The 26,586-nt window shown below is 32.1% G+C and overlaps 5 protein-coding genes across 6 annotated transcripts; 4 read left to right on the top strand and 1 right to left on the bottom strand.

Moving 5' to 3' along the window:
• Positions 1 to 9,857: 9,857 nt before the first annotated feature.
• On the top strand, positions 9,858 to 10,268 carry LOC106100325. Its single transcript, XM_013279148.1, has 2 exons — positions 9,858 to 10,115; positions 10,197 to 10,268. The coding sequence occupies exons 1-2, from the start codon at positions 9,858 to 9,860 to the stop codon at positions 10,266 to 10,268; spliced, it is 330 nt and encodes a 109-aa protein (XP_013134602.1).
• A 3,357-nt stretch (positions 10,269 to 13,625) lies between these two features.
• On the top strand, positions 13,626 to 15,970 carry LOC106100746 (rab11 family-interacting protein 2). Its single transcript, XM_013279759.1, has one exon. The coding sequence runs from the start codon at positions 13,758 to 13,760 to the stop codon at positions 15,183 to 15,185; it is 1,428 nt and encodes a 475-aa protein (XP_013135213.1). The 5' UTR covers positions 13,626 to 13,757; the 3' UTR covers positions 15,186 to 15,970.
• Positions 15,971 to 19,496: 3,526 nt separating this feature from the next.
• LOC106100790 (protein KRTCAP2 homolog) lies at positions 19,497 to 20,744 on the bottom strand. Its single transcript, XM_013279815.1, has 4 exons — positions 20,623 to 20,744; positions 20,391 to 20,545; positions 19,952 to 20,079; positions 19,497 to 19,669 (listed from the first exon to the last, which is right to left on the bottom strand). The coding sequence occupies exons 1-4, from the start codon at positions 20,624 to 20,626 to the stop codon at positions 19,561 to 19,563; spliced, it is 396 nt and encodes a 131-aa protein (XP_013135269.1). The 5' UTR covers positions 20,627 to 20,744; the 3' UTR covers positions 19,497 to 19,560.
• Positions 20,745 to 21,024: 280 nt separating this feature from the next.
• LOC106100787 (hydroxymethylglutaryl-CoA lyase, mitochondrial) lies at positions 21,025 to 23,632 on the top strand. 2 transcript variants are annotated; one of them, XM_013279812.1, is made up of 6 exons: positions 21,025 to 21,329; positions 21,451 to 21,611; positions 21,680 to 21,803; positions 21,924 to 22,136; positions 22,451 to 22,639; positions 23,293 to 23,632. In XM_013279812.1, exons 1-6 carry the CDS (start codon positions 21,264 to 21,266, stop codon positions 23,566 to 23,568), a joined length of 1,029 nt encoding a protein of 342 aa, XP_013135266.1. In that variant the 5' UTR covers positions 21,025 to 21,263; the 3' UTR covers positions 23,569 to 23,632. The 2 variants fall into 2 exon arrangements, with proteins under 2 accessions (XP_013135266.1, XP_013135267.1); XM_013279813.1 differs by having other exon boundaries at positions 21,029 to 21,329; positions 21,469 to 21,611.
• A 46-nt stretch (positions 23,633 to 23,678) lies between these two features.
• On the top strand, positions 23,679 to 25,893 carry LOC106100789 (sialic acid synthase-like). The gene is made up of 4 exons (XM_013279814.1): positions 23,679 to 24,186; positions 24,551 to 24,766; positions 25,073 to 25,420; positions 25,542 to 25,893. Exons 1-4 carry the CDS (start codon positions 24,058 to 24,060, stop codon positions 25,749 to 25,751), a joined length of 903 nt encoding a protein of 300 aa, XP_013135268.1. The 5' UTR covers positions 23,679 to 24,057; the 3' UTR covers positions 25,752 to 25,893.
• Positions 25,894 to 26,586: the final 693 nt, after the last annotated feature.

Genomic DNA, 26,586 nt, shown 5'->3' with positions numbered 1-26,586 from the left:
GGTATTTCTTCGTTGCATTAACATCGAACGTCGACTTAATTTCCGCTTCGTAAAATATAGCCGAGAAAATCGAGGCCGAAGTCGTTAAGTTAATTAGTTCTTTTCAAATTATTTTACGCATCAATGGTTGCTTTTACGTTTTCACACTTTGTTATTAAAGTGGATCCGTGTTTTTTTTATTAATTAATTATTTATCAGTGGCAAAACCACGCAAAAGAAAATTTTTTTTTTCTCTAATTCTGTGAGTAAAACGTTTTGATAGCCCAATTTATATTTCATTATCTACGTTTCGTCTTATTATGCGTACCAAATACCTTTTCATTTAAAAAAAATACCGGCAACAAACATGTTTATGCACAATTTAAATAAAAAAAACAAATATTGTAAAAGAATGTTATAAACTGTAACGTTGAAAATATATTTTAATAATTTCAACATTTATTATTACAAAAGCGAAGGATTATGGAAATATTACAATTAATTAAATGCAGGAAATGGTTTTGCTGTAACAGAAATCGGCTTAAGTAAATCGCAGGCTTGCTTCCGCTGTATAATTGACATGTCGAATGACATATCCGCTAAGCCCTCCTGTAGTACAATCTGAAAACATTTTCAATCTTTATCGTGTTTCGTGCATTTTCAAAACAATTTAACGTGAAAGTTTTGCTTTGAGTGATTCATTGTTAAATGTGGTAATACAGTTAATAATTAATCAAGTGTTTATCTATAATGTTACAAATAATAACGGATCTACAATATTATATGCGCATATATAACCAAGCCCATAATCATAACATGTAAAATGGCACACAACATGCGCTATTCTAGAAAGTAGGACTACATAAAAAATGTGCATACGTAAATATGCATTTAGTTTTTTTTTAAATTAGTACTGTAAGTACGTGCTTCGCGTAAATATTCCCGCATGCTATTACTTTAAATAACCGTATTTGAAACGTAATAACGCAAGGAAAGACTCATTAAAGCGTCTGGAAAATTTTCCGTAGAAACTTGGTATAAAAGTGTCGGGCGTAGCGCGTCCGCTCGTAGCCCGTAGCCCGTAGTGTGAACACCGACCGCTCGTATTAAAATATTCAAAAGTAACGTGACCTACGCAGCTCGTGCAACTCTTTTGTAATTTATTATGAATATTTTTCATATTAAAAACCAAGCGAACAACCGGCTCACCATATATTATGTGACACACGACCAGCTGCGTGGTACCGTAATTACCTTGCCCTATTGTCATATAATACAAAGCCTATATACTATTCTACGAAACAAGTTAAAGATTTCTTCAAGAGAACAACAAAAAAATCACTTCATACATACTATGTGGTATTTATTATAACCAAATATAGCTAGCAAATGGCTCTTCCAATAAAAGGCAAGTAAGTATCAGATATATTATTTTCTTTAATTTCAGTCCGTCATTTTGCTACAATTAAGATCATCGTTAACCAAATTTAATAGCCGATAGGCTACTAATCTGATCTACCAACGCAATTTAATACCATGAATAAGATAGCCAGTCATCTAACATTTCTTGTTAGAATACATTAATCATAGTCCTGCATAATACATATTTTGACGAGACTTGCGAAAGGGTTGCTTAAAGTTTTCCGTTGCCGTGAAAAGGATTCCGACAACACGAAGTATTTTAAACTGAAAGTTTAACAGCGATTGTGATTACAAAATGACTGAATTATTTTTATTTCTATACTAATAATCAGAGACATGATACACTAACAGGCTCGTTTTTGTTAGTTTTGTAATAAAAATATCGTACGTCATTCGACTCGACAGTCATAATGAAATAAAATATTTATGCGTAATAAAACATGAATTTACACTAAAACAGAAACAAACAATATTATTAATACTGTGCCAAAAACTATAAACTTTTAACTGTTATTGTACCATTAAGCTTATATAAAAAGGAAAGGTATCATAGAAATTGACGAGAAAAAAAAGAAGCTTCCTCCATTAACGTTACAACGAATTCTCGATATGTTGCATACAGTGTCCCCGTTGGGTCGAATAGAGTTAATTATTCGACGGTATTCTAAAGTAAGAGCAAATTACTGCACTAGCGAGGAGAATTGAATACCTCGATGTTTATTAAAGTTAATTAAAGTGATGAAAGCAACGTTACATCGGCCGAGTTAATGAGTTATGACGTACGCTTTCACGTCTTCCAATTAGGATGGGCAAAAATTTCATTGTGTTGGCACCACCGACACCCCGGTACTAAAACATGTTCAAAACATAAGATAGATCGCACTGTATTTTATACAAGTGTTTTGACAATGGAAACTTAAGGTAAAGCCTAGAGGAAAGCAAGAGAAATATTCTGGCATGGAATGGAATTCTTTAATCTCTTCCTAAAGCTGACTATCGGGTTATGAGCATTATGTTCAAATCTAATTCCGAGGCTAATTCCCGAAAGACTTGAATTAAACGTTACGATATACAGATTATATATGTTAAGTGTGATGTCCACACTGGTTGCGATAGCAACGATCAATAATAAAACGAGCTGTCATCCTGGAAAAGTGTTTTAGTGTTTTATAGGAATTAAATACGCGGCGGTCGCGCCCGCAAATGAGGCAGTAGGATCCGCTGAAATTTGGGCACGGCCAAGGCGGAGGCCACGCGTAGATTATAGGAGTTTTTTTTAATGTGTATTTATAAGTTTTGTTATTTTGTTTTTGTATTGTATTTACAGAATCAGTGTGGAGGAGTGTGATGTCCACACTGGTTGCGATAGCAACGATCAATAATAAAACGAGCTGTCATCCTGGAAAAGTGTTTTATTGCAATTATTTATCTCATTAAGTCATCTAATAGCCCGGTAAATTTTCATAACGATTACTAATGCAAATATGGCTATTTGCTATTCGGAATAACAAAGCTAACAGGTTATGTTGCTAGCACTGATATGCCTCGTGTTTTCGAAATACGAATTTCAAACAAGCTAAAGAGCGTGTTGACGTAGTAAGCGTACAACGTCACTGTTAGCCAGTTTAAAGCCTTTGTTGTGAATATCCATGAGATCAGTTGCATACACAAAGCCCAGTTTTGTTATAATAACACTGCTTTCCACTTTGATCAATCAAATCCTTTCACTACCAAGCAAATAACAACATTTTCATTATGTTAACATTTGACTCACGTTATAACATTCACTAGTGAAAAATTGGCATGTTTTATCGAAAAAAAATATTGTTAAATTTTGATCATGAGACGAAATAACAAAAGCACATAAAGCCTATTCTTATGTGATTTGATAATAACTATAATTTTAATTAAGTTTAATTGTAAATACTTTGCTTATGAGCGTCGTTTGTAGCGTGCGTAATGACTCATTAAAACATTCACGCTCCAGTCGAGAAAGTCAGCATTGTTCCGGCAATTTACCAGAGTAGAGGACACCTACAATTTTAATAATTCAAATCTCTTGCTACTTTTATTCTTATTATGGTTACATATTATAAGTACCAGGAAATAAACGTTACAAATAGATAAAAAAGTGATAGAACTTTAAGTCGTATATTACAATTTTTTCAGAACTTCATGTCTGTGCCATACAAACGGGTTCGGGTCCCGCGGCACAACCTACCCTTGAACTACGATTGCACCGGAGGGCATAATATTGTAAACGTAAGGGGCAGATAGTACTCACCAGCTCGATGAATTGCGTCACCTCCTGCAGGTGCCTTGTCTCAGTCAGTGTCAATTGAGTCAAAGTCTGGTTCAGTCAAGTCTATAAGCCCAGCGATGCTGCCTGAATATGTACCAGTAATTTCGAACGCGAAACCGAATTTAGCAACACCGTTCGCTATCGAAATCGACACGCCTGTTGTGTCTTCGCGTTATACAAAGAGCAACTCTAATCCGCACAAGTGTTCGCGACCGTCCCGCTTGGCTGCTCGATTCCGACCTTTTCTCGCACCCCTCTCCGCAGACCCCGCGCCCGTCCGTAGTGGAGAGGGTTTATCCATCTACCCGCCCGTGCGAGAAAAATAAAATAGGCGCGCTTACCCGCACTAAACGCGAGGCGCGACTTTTAAATTATACCAATACGATCTGTACCGAACAATGTCCGTTGTACATTTTGTGAAATTTTCGCGGAAATCTAGATAATTATTCATCGTACACTTGACGACAATGCATTACGCATTACGTATTGTTGCCAAGTGTACAATTTATTTGCTAATGTAAATATTCTTATGTCAACACTATTCTCTACTCTGTTATCTTATAATTTTACCTATTATTTTATTAATCGGTAAGAGGCAATCTAAACCAATACATTTAGGCATACTCTAACTTAATATCGAAGTATTCGTCTTTAAAAAATTTCAAAGGAAAATTGTTTATAACGTAAAATTTCATTGAAATATAAGTGTCTTTTAGCCGAGCTACAAAATATTCAAGTGCTTAGAAACATCAAATTGAAGTCACGTGCCGCCGGTCGTGCTTTGAAAAGGACTGAATTGGATTCGTCAACCGCAGCCAACGATTTTGGTTTTGTAAAATAGCGTTAAAAGATGTAATTTTGAATAGACAATTTAAATCTCTTCCTACGTGATTTTATACTAAAAGTTTCATTCATCTATGTAAGTAATTTTGTTATAGACAGTAATTTAACTACTAACCTTTTGTTTTCCGTATAAAGTATTATGGTCGACTGTAACACAAATTTCGTTTAAATTGCCTTTATTACTAAATTAAACAGAGACTTTGATTAATTACAGCGTCGACGTTGCAAAGTTTAAAATAAAGGATTTTTAGTAATTAAACTAAAACATAATATTATAAAAATATTAACTAACGTACAAAATAGATGTTTTGTTTCATTTTAAATTTTAAAATGAGATCAAATTTATTTTCGTTCGCCTCGTGTTTTACATTGAATGTCCTTCTAACTTGTAAATTGGTTTCGAAGTATAATTAGTTATGAAGTACATTAAAGGGTGAAAGTGTAGATTACCTCTGGAGAAATTAGAAGTACGTTTTTGTATTATACTGTGGGGAAATTAAAGCAGAAGTCAATAAGTCAAAATCGGTTAAATTTTAAATTAGATTGTGCCATAATCTTGGATTAATTTAGAATGTATTTTGTGAAGTTTATAACAGTATCTATGTCGAAGTAAAGATTTTTTGTAACTATCAAAATCTTTACTAAAGTTGTTTCCTTTCTATAGAGTTTAAAAAGCCGTCAAAGGGATTGTGCTATAGCACAATATATCAATATTCGATGAACAAAGTCTTTGTGAGGATATCGAACTTTTTAAATATTTAAGACGCTGGTATCTTCCCTATACATGTCCATTTTGTGTCGCATGACTTTTTTCCAATAATATGTTATGTATTACGAATTCCGCAGTAAAATAAAAGATTCGTTAATTACAAATCTTTATTATGACTTAGTAAAAACTTTATTATCTTTATACAAGTCTCTGAAGTTAAATGTTTGATCAATTTTAATTAAGTTTACTTTTACCGGAACTCTTAATTTAAAATGTTTCACAATTTATATCACAAGTTTCATCCAATATCTCTTAAGCTAAATCTATGGCAGTTACATAAAAATAATTACAAGCAATAACATCTAATGCCAGTTGTCAAAGATGAGAGAAACATAACAATGTAACTAGTCGGAAAACTTTGTCCAGCAATAAGATTCGGAAACGAACATTATAGTGTCTTTGGGTTTCTCCACTCAATGTTTATTTCTTTTGTAATGAGACTTGAAAACACAATTCAAACTTTTCATACGATTTACGAAACATTATCTAGAATTTCTACGTTTTCCTATATAATATTTATACTTATACAAGCTTTCGCCTGCGACTCTATCCGGTATTTTAAAAAACTATGCGTTTTTTACGTTAAGTCTGCAAACTCTAACAAACATTCATCCAAACTTTCACATTAATAGTATAAGTGACAAGTAAGATTAAAACATGTTTCAAGGAACATAAAAGCTATAATTTACATACGTCATATAACTGAAGTTTTTCAGCGCTGAAAAGCTTGTACAAACATATTCTTAAATCTAAAAAATACAACAAAATCCTGCTGAAATTAACTATGGACCAGAACATAACAAAGCGATGTAATAAATTAACAACGAGTAACAGTATGTATAGCGGTGCAATTGTGTAAATCAATTGATAGGGAATAGTGAACATTTTACTTATGCATGGAGGATGTTAGCGATTCACGAACGGAACCGCAGCTGTACAAGCGTTGCTACATCAAACTGTAAGTTCACATTGCTGAATCACCAATGTTAAACATATTGTTATCCCTCTATTTACAAAGGGAATGAGCGAGACGACGATATCCCTTATGCTCTTGATTCGTTAGTAGTAAAACCACAGAAACATTAATCAATCGCAATGATTGCTTATTCTATTAATATTAAAGTTCTTGTCTAACGAAATATGAATGTTAGATTTATTATCAAAAGCAATTTGCTATACTTCCTTTTTATTATAAAGCGTTGTATATCGAACGCAATTTATATTAAAAAAAATGAATGGACATTATTAGATAACTAGTTTTCGCCCTCGACTCCGTCCGCATGAAATTAAAAAAAAACAAAGCAAGTAGCCTATGTGTTCTTTCAGACTATCCTCTACGTCTATGCCGAATTTCATCAAGATCCGATAAGCCGTTTAGACTACAAACTCTATCAAACACCCATCCATCTAAACTTTCGCATTTATATTAATAAGATTGTAGCGTAGAAATATTATAATTATTACTTCTGCTTTTATATATGTAATGTAATTTAAAAAATGACATGTAGATGTTATCAGAATGTGTACCCCCAGAGAATCAACGCTGCGCATCGAAACATCACATATTGAGTAAAATCCATTTAAACTTCGCTTGTATTGTGAAGTCTGAAATGGATTCTACTCGGTGTGCGACGCAAGTTTGTTTATTGCGTTGTATTCAATTCTTACTTCCTCACTTTGTTTACATCATTCTTTAGTTAGGTTTTTGAAGTTATGATTGTCTCCATTATGACGTCTATAATAAAACTGTTTTAGTTTTATCTAAATCTATACTATTATAAAGAGGAAAGATTCACCGTTATAAAGGGAATTTATCTGGTAATAACATATGCTACACATTATTATCATACTAATGTTATAAATGCGAAAGTTTAGATGGATGGATGTTTGTTAGACTTTGTAGCCTAAACGGCTAACTGGATTTCGATTAAATTTGACATAGACGTAGAGGATAGTCTGGAAGAACACATAAGCTACTCACTTTTGTTTTTTTTTAATTACACGCGGATGGAGTCGCGGGCGAAAGGTAGTTATTTTATATTTTCGCGCCGATGAAGTCGCGTGCAACAGCTAGTTGGATATAAACATCTGACGGAAAAATGAGTTTTAATGATGAAGTAAGTGTTGTTTTTTTGTTAATAACTAAAAATGACATAAGTTAATTAACAACAAAACAATTTACATCAACATAACATTTACAAACAACAACAAATATACAATGCAGTTAGTAATATTATTTGTAACGTATTTTAATTTATCAATATTTTTCTTAATAAATGTGATGGTTTGGTTTAATTTTATCATGTAAGTTATGTATATCTGCCCCAGGTCACAGGCTTATGAAGTCGTCGTATACTCTGGTCACAGTCAATTCAATTACGCTCAGTAATTCGATTCACCTCGCACTGAAATATCTGATCAACCAACATTAAACTGAAAACTGATAAAAGCTTTTAGCATCTGTGCCCTCTCGGTCCGGATGCTTTTAATTTTATAATATACTAGCTGTTTCAATGCGACTTCATCCGCATGAAAAAAACATTCATTTTATTATTCACATTTGTTAAATTCTCAATTGCAAATGTCAAAATTAGTGTAACCATAATAACCTGGTTCCCTTAATGTTGGCAGCTTGTAATTTATGACCCCTTTCGCACATGAAGGTTTTTCCAATTCATTCACCCCCTAAGTTTAATAGCGTGAAAACATATAGCCTAAAGTGTCGTAAGTGTAGATGTAATATTCAAGATACTTAAGAAAGAATTATTCAATAACATGCAGTGATTATTGGAATCCAACGTCACGAAGTAGTGTGTGTTTACGCTTTATTATATTAGTATAGAAGTATAGATTACTGTATTTCATTCCAGAGATAATGATGCGCCCTATACCTCATTATTTCTTTTTAAATTAATTAACAGTCTGCGCTATATGTTGATGCTCGTTACTTTTAAAGTTGAGATTACAGTGTATATTACAATCATAACTATATTTTTTTCTTTGTTTACTAATTAAATAAAACGAAGTAACATGTTAAATAATACTTATAGAAATACTAGCTTTCGCCCACAACTCCGTCCGAGTGGAAAAAAAATGAGTAGCCTATGTATTCTTTCAGACTATCCACTACATCTATTCCAAATTTCATCGAAATCCGTTCTGCCGTTTTGGTTACAAACTCTAACAAACATCCATCCATCTAAACTTTCGCATTTATAATATTGAAGTATGAGGTATGACGACTGCAGAATAATTTTTTAAATTATATCGAAGCTGAAACGACGACTCAAATTGATTTATGAAAAAGGCCTATATAAATTAAATAGAAAATTGTTACGCAACTCCTTGAGCGTGAATTTTATTATATTGGGGCGACAATTTCATCGAAGGTGAACGACCTTTACTTGAATAAGGAAAATTACTTTTTATTATAAGTTAACTAATAGCAGAATTATTTTGTATTAGCTATTGCTCGAGACTTCGCCCGCGTGTAATTATAAAATATAGCCTATATTATTCACAGATAAATTATCTTTCTAACGGTGAAAGAATTTTTAAAAACGACCCAGTAGTTTTTGAGTTATTTCAATACATACAAAAATACAAATTACAAATCTTTCCTCTTTATAATATTAGTATGGAAGTATAGATAACAGTTTTTTGTTTTTAATTATACTATATGTAATTTTTAATAAATAATACTAAGTTTCAAAGAACATAGGTAAGTTTTAGTCGAATTTCTACTTTAAAACATTTAAACTTTTACCAGTAACGAATATAAAGTCATCCTTTTCGTGAAATCTCACAGTCCTGTAATAAAATATTCAACTAAAACGTGAGTCCGGCGAGTCTAGAAATTACTTAGGAATTTATGACCACCTTTTTACTAAGTCCAAATACTTTAAAACAGCATTTGATATTAAAAATTTATAGAAAATTGCTGACTGTGCCGAAAACTGATTTAAATTATTTATTTTTAATTTTATAATTAGTAAATGAGAGTACCGTCTACTATAAAAAAAATCCAGATAAATAGTCCCTAATAATGGCATTCCATAAAAATAACCTTTTAACCCAAAGTTTAATAAATATGACTTTGAAAACACAATAACGCGGTTTTTCTTAACAGTACGGGGAATCTTCCTTTGTTTAAAATATAATGAAAAGGATTAGAATTCCACGTACGTTATTTAAAAAAAGAAAAGTACTTCAATTGAATGAAAGATTTGAAAAAAAAACACAAAAAAAGTTATTGGCACAGTCATTGTTATTAACAAAAGTGTTTTTGGTATTACGTTAATAAAATTAAATACATGTAATTGAGATAATATTATTTGTTGTATGTATCGCTTAATTAACAAAAAGTAAGAAATAATTACAATAACAAAAGAAAAGTCGTACACATAATGACTTGTTAATTACGATTCGTACAATTGACAACACAATCATTAATGTTTTAGTATAAAATATTGGTAAAACAATCAAATATATCCATTAGTTACTTAGTACTCAATCTAATCTATCCATCACACCAATAAAGCGATGGTTAACTTACCTGCAATATCTTTAAGAAATGTACAAGATGATGACAGAGAAAGGTTAAGAACAAGAAGTCATCACGCATGGGGCATGAGACTTGGACGAAGTAGAGAAGAAATGAAACGGCATAGCGAACCCACTGGATTACACCAATTAGAGAAATTAGCTCGACGTTCAGTTAGACTTATGGAAAAACATGGAACGAAAACACCGAATAGTTACGTACATGTTATGGATCTACTAAGACAACAATATAACATGGTAAGAATTACATGTTACAAATTGATAAGTTATCTAAAATAACCTATGAATTGAAGTAAAATGAACTTTTTATATTTTCAGAATTTTATGATTCTCTGCGAAAAATGCAGTGGCCCACATAATCAGGACGAGTTATTAGCCCCCGAGCGTTAGCGGCTTTAGAAACTTTAGCTTAAACTTATGTTATAATTAATTATGTGCCATATATTATTTATACTAAAGAGAGATAATCTGCGAAGATTATTTATATTTTTTTAATAAATTAAAACAATTTAGCAATGCTACATATGTTTTTAAATATAAACTTCTGCTCAACAAACTAACCAAGACACTGAATGCAAATAGATTTTTCAATGTAGTAGAGATTAACAGCGAATTCTCGGCTTGCGATAAAAATCCGTATTTTTCCCTGTCTACTTATTATACGACTGTATACATTTACATGACATAGGCAGTTTCAAATACAACTCGTATTAAACATGAATCTCAAAGAATCGACATCAAAGGTGACGATTTTTAAAGACTTAACGCTGCAACAAGGGCTTTGTTACGTCACTTCTCACACTTCTGCAGCATTGTAGATGCAACACATTTCGTCCGGATTCCACTAAAACTAGTCATAAACTACAATTTCCGTCACTTGATTCATTTCCCTTTAGTCAGAAAACTTTTTAAACAAAGACAAATTAAATCTACACACACCAAAACCAACATCACATTTTTTCTGTCTTCGCGATAATCCTAAGAATATGCATTGTTTATTGCACATTCATTTCATTGTTATGGAAAATTGTAGGATCAATGTTGGTCTTCCAGAAATAAAGCTTTAGCGATTAACACGGTTAAGAGTAAAGCCATAAAATCTTTTAAAAGTAATAACCTGGATTTATGAATAGCAAGTCGTAAACCCACTAAATTAACAACGCCTTAGGTAAGCCTTTTAGGGTTGTTTATTAATTGGCGCATTTACTACTTTACGACCTGAGACATTGTAACTTATTTGTACCTTTAGACTTTAGAGTCAGTATTTTTGAAATCAAACCGACTTGAATAGGCATTAAAAATTGTAATTTATATTCACAAACAGTTACTAAATTATATTTGTTGAATAAAATATATCTTTTGTCGTTTATAATAATTTCTGTATACAATAACATATTCTATTATGTAAATTCATAACATTCTTTAGCAAAAAAATACTATTTCTCTCAAGTTGTGTAAAAGTATGAAATCTTGTTTGATGTTTACATGCGCATGAAAGTTCAACGTATTATTGTAGCTCTCTACAAACAAAAATGTTTACATTTAATATACAACCTTAATTAGCAATTAACTGAGAACATTAATTGAAACCTTCGCCAACTTATACGTAATTAAAGATAACGAGTTTGTTTTGCTATGTTTGTTTGTGAGTAGCATCTGCTTACCGAGGCTTCATGACGTGGACCGTAAACTTTCGACTTTGAATTACAAAATTCAATGATTTACACATTAATACGTATTACTTAGACTTCATTTTTCACATTCGGGTTTAATTTAGAAAAAAAAATGAAGAGTATAGAGATTATAGAGTTAGCTATAATAATATGGATGTAAATGGTTACCCTAATTAACTATAAATTACATAGATTTTAAATTGCCTATTAAAGTCTTTTCATTTTTACTACTTAAATAGACACAAATCTATGTTTTATTATAATCCGTGTTCAAATAATATTCTTTAAATTAGATTCGACGAAAAACTTTAAAAATACAAATACAATTCTTGTATTCTCTTTCGAAGAAAAATCCAATCATCTTTTATACGTTCCGTATAATTTAGACGCGACTTTTTGTTTCATATAGGTGTAAAAGTTGTCTGACTATTCCTTACTACAGTAATAAGTTCAATAATATCTTCGCAACTTTGTTTTCTTGAAGATTCATGGTAATAATGTGAGATATAACAAGTAATCTTTGGGTACTCTTAGCACGAGACATTAAAATTAAGTATCTAATATATTATTTACACCATATTCAAAATCCTATTATATTAACGTATATTAATACAAAAAAATTAAACCTCCTTTCGTCTAACAAAAGACTTAAGACAATAGGTAAAGTCAGGTATAAATCCCCCCTCCATAGACAATTGAATAGTTGTTGCAAACTGGAATCGAAAGTACAATGTCATTTTGAAGTAACACTCAAAGCGAGCAACGTCCCCGTCATGGTGAATTTGCCGAAAGAAATTGAGACGGACAAAGATACTTTAGACAAAGCATTCAGTACCGTGCCTCCACCAGAACCAGATAATCTCAAAGATCTAGAGAACATCGCGACAAGGACGGCCAATTTCATGAACCCAGTATCGTGGCATCCAAAATGTCATCAAATTGTCATGAACCGAGTTCGCGAATTTTATAACCTGGTAAATATTTAAGCATAATTTGAGCTGAAACACTGCATTTCATATTGCATTGTATTAAAAAAAATATATTAACTGTGAGTGTATTAATTGTATCAGTGTTTTTAGTTTTTTTTCTTGTTTAATTTCTTACATGATTTGTAAATATATCACATCATTATTTTATTAATTGCAGGAATTCAAAATGTTATGCAACAAATGCGGTACCCCGCATCGGCAGGATGAAATTACTGCGCCTGAGAGATAGCTACAAAAAACACATGTTGATTTCAAAAATTAATTGATCACTGATCAATGGTTGTGGCATTAAAGTGGTGCCCTAAAGTTGGTAGCCAACTGCATTAAATTGGTTTTATCGTAATAAATGTTGCATTAGAAACGTTAAACTACAATTAACATTATAAAATAATTATGTTGTTTACATTTTGTCTTCACTACTTCCGTGTATGTGGCTTAATTTGTATGTTAAGTTATCTGTAAATATCGCAGTAATAAAATTTGTATTTTAGTCTAATAGTTTTTATTCGTTGTTATATGCTATTTTTATATAAGATTAAGGGCTCCACAAGGTCCTGAAATACCTAGGTCATCATGGGCACAAAACACCGGAGGAACTGCATTATATGCGTTAATGGCCTTTTAGTTTTACAAACAATACCGACCTTTACTTTTAATAATAGCTGACTGTCCAATAGCCTTAACAAAAACAATGGGTATTTCGAAACCACTACGACCTTGCGTCCTTCCAAAAGTGAATTTATTACCTGCAGTTCCTCTGATTTTGCAAATGTCCATTGGTATCGATGATCACTTCTTGGTGTCCATTGTTCATTTACCCTTTCTCCAATTCAAAGAACAGCTGGAGGTTCTTCAGAGTGTTAAAAACGTTTATAGATTGAGGTCATGTTAGGTAGTCGTTTAACTGTTAGAATATTGTGAACTTTATTTTTTTAACATTTTCATTTATCGTTGCTCAGATGACCAAGAGTCCAGAGCTGTAAATATTGGAAATTAAAAACAAACTTGACGTTGACGTTAAGTCTATGGTCTATGAGTAATTGATTGAATGACATTGTGCGAATGACTGAACGGAACTCAACAAACAAATTGTGACGGGTGACGGGTGACGGTCTATGATTATTGACTGCGACAGCTCATCGTTTGTATAACAGTAGTTTTTTTGTACATTCCATCAACAAAAATATTGCTCCGTTATTACTATTTGTTTTAATAAAATGTGGGATCCAACACATGTGCAAGTGACAGTCCAAAGAGCCCGTGGATTACTAATCAAAGGTAAAAACGGTACAAATAACTGTTTTGTTACCATTGCCCTCAGTAAAGAAAAGTTTCAAACTTCCGTGAAACACAAAGCTACTGAGAACGTCGAATGGTTAGAAGAATGTGAACTACGCATTCCAACTCACGGTAATACTGCTGAAATCGTTTTAAAAGTATACGATGAAGATTTTGTAAAGGATCACTTATTAGGTCAAGTATCGATTCCGTTAAAAGACCTCGATGTATATGAACGTCCAAGAAATCGCTGGTATACATTGCAAGGTAAAACTGGAAAAGAAAATGATAAGAAAAGGGGTGAGCTTGAAGTGAAAATAGGTTTTACCGTAAAAGAAGGAAGCCTGACGGATCTTAGTAAGAAGGAAAAACATAAATCGTCTTTGTCAAGTATTGCTCAAAATGTAGGCGGAAGCCTTATGAGTATCGGAAGCATTGAAAAACGTAAAGGTATTAAGAAATTTGCTAAGAATCTCGGTTCCAAAATTAATCTGACCAAGAAAGATAAGAAAAGTGATTCTTTATCACTAGATGGCAGTGTGGGGAATCTTAAAACTCCGACTTTGCTGACGCCTGACCATTCGACCCCTAAAAGATTATCAGGGGAAGCAGACCCAGGTGTAATTAGTGAAGATGACGATGAATTTGCCTTTGATGACCTGTCCCATAAGAGTTCTGGGAGTTCACTCAATGTTCACACACTACCTAGAGGCCATAAATATACTCCATCTCCTGTTAATGCCTCCCTTGAAAACCTGGGAGGTGGAGAGTTTCTGAGAAGATCAACAAGCAGTAATTTAGCAGTTCCGGATAAGTTAGCACCTCAAAAACCTGTCCGCTTGAGCTTAGACACATTCACAGCACCCCAGCTGCCTGCACAAGTCATAGATAAAAATGATGAGTGGTCTCAAAAACTTTACTCCCGTCCAAAATCCAACAGTCAGAGTACTATTGATAGAGAAAAGTCATCAAGTCTAGAAAGAAATAAGAAACTGGATAGTCCCAGTTCTCTAAAAGAGAAGCCTAGTCCAAAGTTCTTTAAAAAGTTTGGTAACAATAACAAACCAAAGAAATTGTTAGAGGAGAGAATTATTGTTGGTGAAGAGAACATTGTTGAAGAAGATTCTATTAATCCAGCATTTAATAACATTCCCAAGACTGTCCTGCAACAGTTTGATGGAAAGACAAGAGAAGATTTAATTGTCATGATCTATAACATGCAGAAAGATGCGGAATCTGAAAAGAAAAAGAACAAAGATTTAGAAAATTATCTAGATGAATTGTTACTTAGAGTGATGGAAACAACACCAAGAATCTTACAAAACCCATATACAAGAAATAACAGTATGCATATCAGAAACAAGTGAATTTAAAACTTTCTGAAATCTATATTTACCATCAGAAGTGAATTATATTTTTATGATAATCACTATTTTGAAAAAACTTTACAGAATCGAGTCCATCCAAAATAAAAATTATTAATGCAAAGATTGTGTCATAGTGGATAACTTATGGTATAATTTAAATTTTAACAAAAGATATTGGATGTCTTGAAAACTGTGGCACAGTATTATAAAATAATCTTAGGTAAGTATTTGTCAGTTGAGTTATGAGATTCCTAGTTATAGACTAAATAATTTCTTCTTTATTGTGCAGATAAAATACAAGTGTACTTCCTTACATTAATTGCTAGTAAAATATTTCTTCAACTGTTTGTGCCTTATAAATTTTACTAAATCTGTGATACAGCAAATTTCATTTAATAAAATACTATGAGAATTATTAAATTAATAGCCATTATAATAAAAACATACTCACTTTATATATAACAAACATGTCAATGTTATCTAAACTTAATATCTTTTAGCAATAAAGCAAAAAAGCAAATATCACCTGTTAAGTGATCACTTTAACCTGAGTGCCAAATATATCCCATATTTTTTGTCCATGAGTAAAAACATTCCCAATTTGTTAAAGTGCACATGAAATTTGTTGAAAAATGTTTATGTACTACTTCAGGTCTCAGTTCATATGTAATTACTGAATTATGTAGTTATTTACAATACTATTTATGGCAATTCATTAAAATAAATCTTTTAAGAATTGTTACATTTTATTTTTTGTATGTTTAAACTACAATGGACAAATAAAATAGTTGTCAATTTTGCAATTTTAATGTAGCAATATTTTCAACATATTTACGCAAGTGTAATAAAAAAACTCGGTAAATCCAACTTGAAACCATATGTATGTCATGATGATTAATAATCCTATGAATCATATCTAAATATAGAAAACTATTTATTAGTTGGTTTGTGGAAAATGTTTATTTAATTCCATTTATTATATAAATTACCTCATTTTATAAAAGTGTTAGAATATCTCATTAGTTCTTTAAAATTTGTAGGCAAATTATAAAAGGACAGCATTCACAATTGATCAGTGACATGTATAAGTTGGTGAATCATGTTTGGTCATGAATTAATAAATATTAATATTTACACTTAACCAACTAGTAAAACCATACACAAATCAGATTAAAAAAGGCTGAGTTAATGGTCCTCTAATATGAATGTTTTTCTTATATGACTTGATACCTTTGTAAAAGTAGCTTTCATATAAAGAAGTATTTTTCAATTTCATTGATGATATCTGTGCAATATAAAAAAATTATTAAGTGATTTTACGTCATTTATTAATTATAACCACTTTAGGTGTAAAATGCTGTCAAGGTCCAACTATAGTTATTGTCTTAACTGGGTTTAGAGTAGATTTTGGCACTAGATGAACAAGTCTTTACTTTCATAGATTTATATTAGTTTTATTGATAAACTTATATGATTGTTTTTCTCTCTGTGCAGTCTGAGAGATAGAATTAAATGATTTTGATGGTTTTTGTCCTTTACCTTTGTTAATAATGTTATGAGAAAGCATTATAGCCCTCTGTTATGCCACTTTTATGACTTAGGTTGCGCTGAGGAACACAATTATATAACAATTTTGCTTGCATATCGAACAAGGTAACCTTATATTCTCCACTGAGTGAGATGTGAATTGTAATTTTTAAAATAGATTACTAAAAGCCTTATTTGTAACTCAAAGATTTATTTAGCGATTATTTATTATTTTAATTCATTTAAATATTTAAATTGATTTTATTTACTTCCTTTGATTTTTTTTTAACCAATCAATTGTTTGATTTCAAACTTATTGTAATTAACAAATAAACTACTAACTCTTAAATTATTTAGTTCACATATCTAATAGTTAAGAGAAAAGTATGTTTATATTCATGAATTGATTAAAAGTTAATAAATAAACTTTGATTAACAATATTATTTTCTTTTAAAGTTTACCCTTTTTAAGAACATCAAGAATGTATACAAAATAATGCATTTTACACTCAATTGAAGTTATGATTTGAATCACATCAACATTTGCTAAGTATATATAAATATTTGAATAATGTCGCATACAAGTAATAACTCCCCTGGTGAATAAAAAAATGAACTATGACTCATTGCCAAGATACATGTCTGTTTTAATTTTAAAGTTGAAAACTAACGATAACCTTATGCTTATTAAAGATAATTAAATTTATGTTATATATAAGTTATGGGTGTGGAAGGGTACACTGGTAGTGGTAGACCTAGAAAGAGATGGATGGATTGCGTGAAAGGTGACATGATCAAAAAGGGAGTGGTGACTGAGACGGCATATGATAGTTATTTGGAGGACAAAATCCTGCCGCGCCGACCCTACGGGAGTAGGATAAGATGGATGATGATGATTCTGTCAATAAAAAAGTATTAATTCGTAATTCAATTTAACCAACACAGTCATGTTTCATTGTAAAATAATCAGCAGTAATTCCTCAGCAGATGAGCAATAATTGGTTGACATTTCATGTGACCCTTGACACTCATTGCATAAGCAAGAGGCCGAGTAGGGAACATCGGTGAGCGAATATTCAATTGAGCGCGTGTACTGGAATCAATTTCGATCGTATACCATTTGCAATGAAGCAATAGGTCGAAGAGAATTTTAATGCGGTTGAATTCCAATATGATTTGCCTTTTTTTGCTATTGTTACAATGGAGAAAAATTAAATCTGCCTTTTACCGACAGGACGTTTTTGGCTTAATAGAGCTGGCAGATGTTTTGGACTTGATATCTGGGCATCTAGCTTTTACAGATATACATTTTTGTCTGAAGTTTGGGTATCAATAGAATATTTGGAGATATTTAGAGCGTCGGTGGCACAGGGGTTGGAGCATTTGACTTGAAATCCACAGGTCTTAAGTTCGAATCCCGCCATATACCAATGTGAATATCGATTTTTAGAATTTTATATGCACATAATTTACCCGACGTTCTTACGGTGAAGGAAAACATCATGATGCAACCTGCACATATCGGCGAAGAAATTCAAAGATATGTGTTAAGTCAACCAACCCGCAGTATGGGAGCGTGGTTGACTGTGGCCTAGTCACCCTAACTTAGAGTCACAGGTGAGCCCCTCAAGGGTGACGTATAGTGAGCTGGTGATGATGAAGAAAATTTATAATTTTAATAGGGAAACTGACTGAGGAAACATGTTTTAATATTTCAGCGATCCAAATCCTCTGTCTTAATGTACTTAATTTTGAATCACTGTTTGTATTATGCGTGGCTTTTTAAATCCTTTTTTTGTCCTATCTAATCTTTTTGTATACTCGAATACAATAGGTGCGAAAGTTATTGCAAGGGTATTATGCCGTGATTCAGCGGAGGCATCCTACCGGTTCGTGCGAACAGGTTTTTAAATAAGCATTGAAGAATGAAGTCGTACCAGCATGAATGCAAAATAATTGCGAAACATTTGTATGCACAATAATAAATCATTTATGATTTTTTTTTCTTTATTTGCCGTATAATTAACAACTATAAACAAGCAATATTAAATGACCCGATGGACACCTCACTATTCAAGATCGATCGATTCATTTAACCAATAGGAGGTCCGGGTTCGAAAGTTTACTCTTGCAAATACCTGTAACTATCTGACTAAAAAATAAAGTTTTTGGTTAGTTATACAATATCTTGTTGACTCATATATCAACCGCTTTAGATAAACGAGAATGATCCTCATTCGAAGATTTGACTTGATAACAGATATTTAATCTTAGTTACGTAGCAAACTCAACATTCTATCTAAATTTACAGACACAATAGGATCTGATTGTACGTAACTTTAAAACCATGCACTGCTAATTTTTTGCGACAACATATTTTGTATAAAAATAGTTATACACTGTTACACTGTGTACACATTGAATGACACACACACACACTGAATGTGTGTCTAAAAGTGGAAAAAGTAGCCTAATCAGTAAAAAAATTGTTTTTCGATATACAATTCAAAGTATATTCTATTGTATCATTAAAATAAATGATAAGATAGAGACTGGTAAGATTATTTTAAATGTCTGTTTGTGAGTCATATGAGACTTTGTTTTTATACTTGCTTGGAATATCTGCTTTGTCTTTCTGTAGGTATGCATGACATCGGGGAATCCGGCGGCTGGCGGCATATAGAAGTTTGTTTTATTCCAAACAAGGCAATTTTTCTATACTGGGTTTAAAAAATCCAACCATTTAAAAATAATATTTTATTCATGTTAATATAAAAAGGAAGATAGTCTGGAAATGTGATTTTATTCTATCAGTATAAAAATTAAAAATATAATAATATTAAACATCTCATTTATGTCTACGTGATTTGGCGGGGGCGGCGACTGGGGCTACCGTTGCATATGCTTTCTGTGACAGCTTGTTCATGTAGTAGATTGTCATGAGAGAAAATATCAAACTGTAAATAAAAATGATACATTAAAAGACTTTTACATAGGTTATGTAGATTATAAACAATAAATATTAAAAATCAAAGTGATTATTTTCCTATCATCTATGAAACACATTTTAAAAACATCAGTAATAACCAGAGATTTATACTAATACAATAAAACCTTATTATTAATCTTCATAACACTAACTGACAATAATGCTATAATTATACAGACAGGTACAATAAGTATTTCTACTAGCATTTCTTTCCATAATCATAATAGTTAAAGTGAATAAAATTGTTTACCAAGTTGTGAAACAAATCCGATGCACCATTCCCGCAGCAATGAGTGATATTGCCATGGACAGAACAATTTCTGGCAGTTTTAATTGAAAGTTTTTACCAAATAATGTTGCTTCTAAGTTTCCTACTGCCTGAATAAACCATTAAGGATATAATTATTCCACTCACTAGAGCGAACTAGCATTTATACAGAAATTTTCACAAACCTATGATGTATGGGCATCTGAGATCATTATCTAAATAAATGTAAGAGCACTTTCATCAAGATGGATAGCATAATAACAAAAATGCAATTTCACAAATGACAATAGTCAATAAAAATACTGAAATTTGCACAATAAATGCATTATTCATTCATCTATAAGTTTTCACATATCTCTAAATGTTTAGAGTAAATGAGTTAACACCTAAAAGAAGCAAATTACATACTTAAAAAGGATACTGTTACAAAAAATAAGAACATCAGTGAACCAAGATAACCTCCAAATATGATTGTGATCGGCGACCGTACTAGAAGTGGTTTATACATTTGCATCCCAGAAAATATCAACAATGTGAGGATGCTGGATAAAACGAAAGACGTGGCACTGTTTACCGCTGAAATGTTTTAATAAATTGAAATATAAACATTTACAGTTTACTTTGAACTTTATCTCATTAAAAAAATCAATTACCCATTGTTTTAAAATGTATTTAATTCTTCTTATCAACAATTATTACTTAATTCACCGGCAAAATAACCAACGATGAATCTGAAAATCCAATAAGCGTTAGTGACAGTGACAACTTATGACAACTGACAACTAGTGACAAAAAATGGCAACAAAAATAAAAAACCTGGCAACTTATTTCTATCTTGCCATTTTTATATCAATAGAACTGGAACCTTTGCAACAAGGGGTTCCAGCCAGCTCGAAGAATAATTTTCTTTCTTCAACCGCTATATTTGCTGTTTTGTATGATTTTCGTTTGTTTATGAAATGATCCTAATGCCAGGTTCACACTTGGCCACAACAGTTGGGCGTTCCATTGAGTGAGCCTTTACAAGCCTCGCCTGGCCTTTGTTACTTTCCAACTGTACTGGCTAAGTGTGTACTAGGCATAAAGCTAAAATACATTAGAGGGTATAGTTATAATCTTCATGTGTCTGAATTTGATTTTGAAGTTTCTTATCATTATCTAAAACCAGTCTGATAAGAAATGTTTGGTAAATACGACCTTGTAAGACAAAAGACAAGTTTTATTTGCATATTATTACTGCGAGAGCAAACTCGTTTTTAATAGAATAGAGATAAGTTATTAGAAAAGTTTAAAAATGCATGCATTAAAGAGAGTGATAAAGTTAAAAACAAAGAACGAACACAATTATATTCGAACACTAGTAAGTATTTTCAAATTCACAAAGTACTATTCCCTTTTTTAACTAGTTAAATTTTCCTTCACCTTTGAACTGCAAATATCTAGACATTTAATACAACTTAAACGAAAATAATTTGTGCCAGTGTAAATCATGTTTACAGAGCACGGTTCCCGATATAAGAATTTACGAAGTTGGACCTCGAGATGGCTTACAAAATGAGTCCAAATTTGTACCTACTGATATGAAAGTGGAACTTATACATAAACTTGCTGCAGCTGGTATCAAAAATATTGAATCCGCAAGGTAATCTTTACAATTAGAAATATGTTGAGTTTGTTTTGTACATAGCTTAAAGTTTCTAATCATTACAGTTTTGTAAGTCCAAAATGGATGAAACAAATGAGTGATGGTGTTGAAGTAATGAAAACCATTAAAAGAAGTCCTGGAGTAAATTATCCAGTACTGATACCCAATTTAAAAGGCTATGAAACAGCTGTAAGTAAAACATTGTTTTTTTTTTCTTAAGATTTAAGAATTCTTTTGTCATTTGTTCATTATTGATTACAGTATTACTTTGGTATATCTTTTTATTAATAAAACTTATATTCATTACAGATAAAATGCAACATTGAAGAAATTGCCATATTTCCTGCTGGATCAGAAGGATTTTCACAGAAAAATTTAAATTGTTCTGTTGAAGAAGGCTTAAAAAGATTTAAAGAAGTCGCTGTTCAGGCTATAAAAGACGGTTTGAGGGTTCGAGGCTATATATCTTGTGTTGTGGGATGCCCATATGATGGTCCCATTCATCCTAAAATTATAGCCAAGGTAACATACACTTGAATTTTCTAAATAGTGGAATATTTTCATAATAAAATATAATGAATTGTGCAATAACTTAAGAAACAGTATGATATTAGAAACCTTTATAACCAATATCAGTGTTAGGACTGGGCGAGGTGGTGCAAACGGCCGGGGCACCGGTCTTAAAGGGTGGAATAAAAAGGGGGCCTTGGTGGCACTTTGCCTTATTTTGAATGAGTTTGTTTTCCAATTTAGTCATGCTGTAAAATCTTGTCTATGTCAGCAATAATGCTATAACCTTTCCTGTTTAATACAATCGGTTTTATTCTATTTTACAGATAACAGAAGAGCTGTTTGCAATGGGTTGCTATGAGGTGTCACTGGGCGATACAATAGGAGTGGGCACGGCCGGATCGGTGAAAAAACTTATGCATGAGGTGGTTAAAGTTGCTAAGCCGGAGAACTTAGCATTACATTTCCATGACAGTTATGGTCAAGGTCTCTCCAATTTACTTGCTGGATTAGAAGTAAGTTTAGTTTGTTTCTTTTTATTAAAATTAATACAATTGTAGAGAAATTTCTAAATATTATGTAATGGGAAAGATAAGTCTGAAAAGTAAATAATCTCTTGTCATATAGCTTTTATCTTGATAAGAGATAAATGATTCTATTATTATTTACAAATCAAAATAAAACCATATTAACAAGGTTTTTTTTAAATGCAAGTTAGCTCACAATGAGTGTGCAAAAAATTATCAAAATCGAAACGATCTAAAACTAGAAATATCCTTCTAAGCAATTATCGAGTTAAATAGTTCGGAAGTAGGAAGCATACAGAACTCTTGAAACTTTTTCCTGCTTCCTTTTTATTTACATTGTATTTTTTTTTTTCATAATAACAAAATAAATACTTTTTATAACGCGCTAACGGACAGACGGAAGTCCGATGGTTATTTCCAGCCATTAATATCCGCTATAACTAAAGAGTTTTTAACTCTCAACGGAAGAATATTAAGGAATTGCGAATTCCAACTTTGAAAAAATCTTAAGAATCCAACAATTGAGGTTTTTTTTAAAGTGGTTATTTATTACATATTTTTTTCTTTAATTTCGTAATAAACGAAGCTTTCTGGCCCTGTTTTCGTAGAATGCCATGATTTATATGCGCAATTTGTTTCAGTTCGGCATTAAGACTGTGGATTCATCAATCTCAGGTCTTGGGGGATGTCCATACGCTCGCGGGGCCACTGGAAACTTAGCAACGGAAGACTTAGTATACTTTTTATACGGCCTTGGAGTTAATACCGATGTTGATTTGGTCAAATTGATCGAAGCAGGTCGTTATATTTCAAACTTCCTGGGAAAGATGACCGAGTCGAGAGTAAATCGTGCCATTAATGATAGATTTAAAAATCATAGCGACATTGTTAAAATAGCTACATGCACAGTCAATTAAATGGATGACTGAAGTTAATGTAAATTTCCATGTACAAAGTGTATAATAAATCTATCAATTTTTATTTGTCATTTATTTGTCTGTACCGTTGAAAAATTTTAATCTTTTAAGTGTATTTTGGTTGTAAAATGTAATTAATATCGGCTTGTATTTTGAATACAGTAGCCTGTAGTTATTGAGTTTACACAAAATAAGAGTATTTTTTGGAGTGATATTTAAAAAATGCAATTATTTATGTGTTTTTTACAAGTAATGTGTTTACTATGAATAATAATGTTTTACCTGTGGTTTAAAATCGTCGTAAAAGCGAAATCTGGGAATGTCCCGAATAAGATATTTTGAATCATGGTTATCTTAGTATCATTTTATTGAATTCGTTTGAGCCCTCCACATGCAGTGCCCGAAAAATTAATTCGACCTTCATATTTGAGTGCGACCGAGCCAACTCCCATGTTATTGGAATCTTTCCGAAGACGTTAAAAATTAAATATGAATACAGTAATTCTTACAAATAATGTTAAAATCGGTGGTAACAGCCCGTGTTTTATTATCGCTGAAATTGGACAAAATCATCAAGGTGATATCGAGATTGCAAAAAAACTGATAAAAGCGGCTAAGGTAAGTTTAAATTTCAAAGAATCTTATTTGAATTGTTAAATGTAAAAAATGCCGGAACCTTTACTAAACAGCTTAGTCAACATTGTTCAAATAATTATCGTTTCATATGACTTAACTTAAATTTAACTTTAAGTCACGTTAAGTAAGAACTACAAAAATATATTTAAACAGATAAATAAACATCAAATAACCAAAAAGCCTAACAAAAAGTGTTTTTATCAGCGCAAGAGTAAGCTAAGTAACCTTTAAGGTAGAAATACGGTTAGTCTTAAGTTTTTAAACTGAAAACTAGATTATAGTCCATTGGTTTATGTTTAATATATCTTCGTCTATCGCTTTTACAGCATTTCATACTTAATTACAGGAAGCCGGCGCCGATTGCGTTAAATTCCAAAAGAGTAATCTCGAAGAAAAGTTTACAAAACAACGCTTAGAACAACCGTATAATAACACCAATTCATGGGGTTCGACATACGGCGACCACAAACGACATTTAGAATTTACCAAAGAACAATATCGAATTCTGTTAAAATATTCACAAGATCTTAATATTTTGTTTACAGCTTCTGCGATGGATATGGTACTTTCAAACATTTATAGCTGTTTTCTTCTTCTATGGTGTAAATCTTACTTCTTACTAATTTTTAAATGCGAAAGTTTATATGGTGTTTGTTAGAGTTTGTAGGCTTAACGGCTGAACGGATCTGGATGAAATTTGGCATTGATGTATAATACAGTCTGGAAGAACACATAGGCTACTTGCTTTTGTTTCTTTTTATTCCACGCTGAAGGAGTCGCGGGCGAAAGCTAGTGATATAAAATATTTAAGAATGGCCTAAAATAATTTACTCTGTGCATATTCCTAACGTGACATCTCAAATTTCAGGAATCGTTTAACTTTTTACTCAGTCTGAAAGTACCATTCATCAAGATAGGGTCTGGGGACTCCAACAATCTACTTTTCATAAAATATGCTGCCTCCAAGAAGGTTCCACTGATAGTTTCTACAGGAATGATAGATAAGGCAACTGTGACAACCATCTACAATATGATATCAAGTCATCATAAACAGTTCTGTTTACTACATTGCGTGTCGGCATATCCTACGCCATACGAAGACTGCAATCTGAGAGTTCTACAGGATTACGCTAACAGTTTTAATATTCCCGTGGGTTACTCTGGTCATGAGTTGGGAATAAAGGTCGTTATAGCAGCTGTCGCTTTAGGAGCTAAGGTACGTAAATTTGTAACTATAAAAGTTAAATAAGGCGAGAATATTCACAAAATTTTCACCCCCATTTGCTTTGTAATAGTGTAAGTACAAATAGTACAAATAATTTTCCTGTTTTATATAGGTAATAGAGAAGCATATAACTTTAGACAGAAGTATGAAGGGCACGGATCATCAATGCTCGCTTGTACCATCAGAATTGCAGCAATTAGTGCGATCAGTGCGTTCTTTGGAATTGGCACTTCGAACTCCTGTGAAAATGATGCATTTTGTCGGTATGAATTACAAAGTATCAAGTATTAAAACTTGCACGACTCCTTTTGCCGCGCCCTGATAAGGACGAAACGTTCAGTTGCATTTAAATAACATAAATTGGCTCTAATTAATTTACTTGTATATTTAGTTGTCCTAAAATTGATGGTATTAGAACGAAAAAAAAAGCTAATTTTAGTCCCGTTCCCTTTGTACCCTTTTCTTAATAGGGATGGGAAGGAAAAGTGGATTTGTCGGTGGAGGAGACGTATAGGAAGGGAAAATTTCCTCTTTATGTGCGTTTCCTCCTCCATCAATTAAAGGTAGACAACGCATCTGCAATTAGGGATGTCTATAGGCAGCGATCGCTTTCTATTTCGGTGGATTCAGGTGCCCGCTTGCTCATTTTCCACCTTATGTTATAAAAAAAAGTTTAAGACCATCAAATATGTATAGCATGTAAACATGATGAATAGCGATATCTGTGGACGTTATTGAAACGTTTAGTACACAAAGTTGATATTTACAATTTAAGTATTTCAGTTGTTATCGATATTTGTTCATTTGATTTCAAAACTGTTTACATGTTAGTTAGCTTATCATATAAGTGACATCACTCAGATCTGCTTTTAGCCGCCCTTTTTCTTTGTGTGTTATTATTCATCTTACTATCTTACTTCTTACTAATGATATAAATGTGATAGTTTAGATAGATGCATGGCTGGATGGATGGATGAATGGATTTTTGTTAGAGTTTGTAGTTTAAACGGCTGAATGGATTTCGATGATTTTTGGCATAGATTTAGAGGATAGTATGGATACACATAGGCCATTCACTTTTGTTTTTTTCAATTCCACGCGGACGGAGTCGCGGGCGAAAGCTAGTATTTTATGTTGACTTGATTACATTATAGACG

This window comes from Papilio polytes, unplaced genomic scaffold (genome assembly GCF_000836215.1).
Source record: "Papilio polytes unplaced genomic scaffold, Ppol_1.0 DF824047.1, whole genome shotgun sequence".
Lineage (NCBI taxonomy): Eukaryota > Metazoa > Arthropoda > Insecta > Lepidoptera > Papilionidae > Papilio > Papilio polytes.
This window is presented reverse-complemented; position numbering and strand designations above follow the sequence as displayed.

Bases quoted from the DNA above. Each gene is read 5' to 3' on its own strand.
- LOC106100790 (XM_013279815.1), bottom strand. The intron at 20,080-20,390 runs GTATCCTTTTTA...TGGTTTATTCAG, and splicing joins TGTTCTTATTTTTTGTAACA to GCAGTAGGAAACTTAGAAGC. The intron at 19,670-19,951 runs GTAAACAATTTT...TTTTATTTACAG, and splicing joins CGGATTTGTTTCACAACTTG to TTTGATATTTTCTCTCATGA.
- LOC106100746 (XM_013279759.1), top strand. From the start codon at position 13,758: ATGTGGGATCCAACACATGTGCAAGTGACAGTCCAAAGAGCCCGTGGA.
- LOC106100789 (XM_013279814.1), top strand. From the start codon at position 24,058: ATGAATACAGTAATTCTTACAAATAATGTTAAAATCGGTGGTAACAGC. The intron at 24,767-25,072 runs GTACTTTCAAAC...CTCAAATTTCAG, and splicing joins CAGCTTCTGCGATGGATATG to GAATCGTTTAACTTTTTACT. The intron at 25,421-25,541 runs GTACGTAAATTT...TGTTTTATATAG, and splicing joins CTGTCGCTTTAGGAGCTAAG to GTAATAGAGAAGCATATAAC.
- LOC106100325 (XM_013279148.1), top strand. From the start codon at position 9,858: ATGGTTAACTTACCTGCAATATCTTTAAGAAATGTACAAGATGATGAC. The intron at 10,116-10,196 runs GTAAGAATTACA...TTATATTTTCAG, and splicing joins TAAGACAACAATATAACATG to AATTTTATGATTCTCTGCGA.
- LOC106100787 (XM_013279812.1), top strand. From the start codon at position 21,264: ATGCATGCATTAAAGAGAGTGATAAAGTTAAAAACAAAGAACGAACAC. The intron at 21,330-21,450 runs GTAAGTATTTTC...AATTTGTGCCAG, and splicing joins ACAATTATATTCGAACACTA to TGTAAATCATGTTTACAGAG. The intron at 22,640-23,292 runs GTAAGTTTAGTT...AATTTGTTTCAG, and splicing joins ATTTACTTGCTGGATTAGAA to TTCGGCATTAAGACTGTGGA.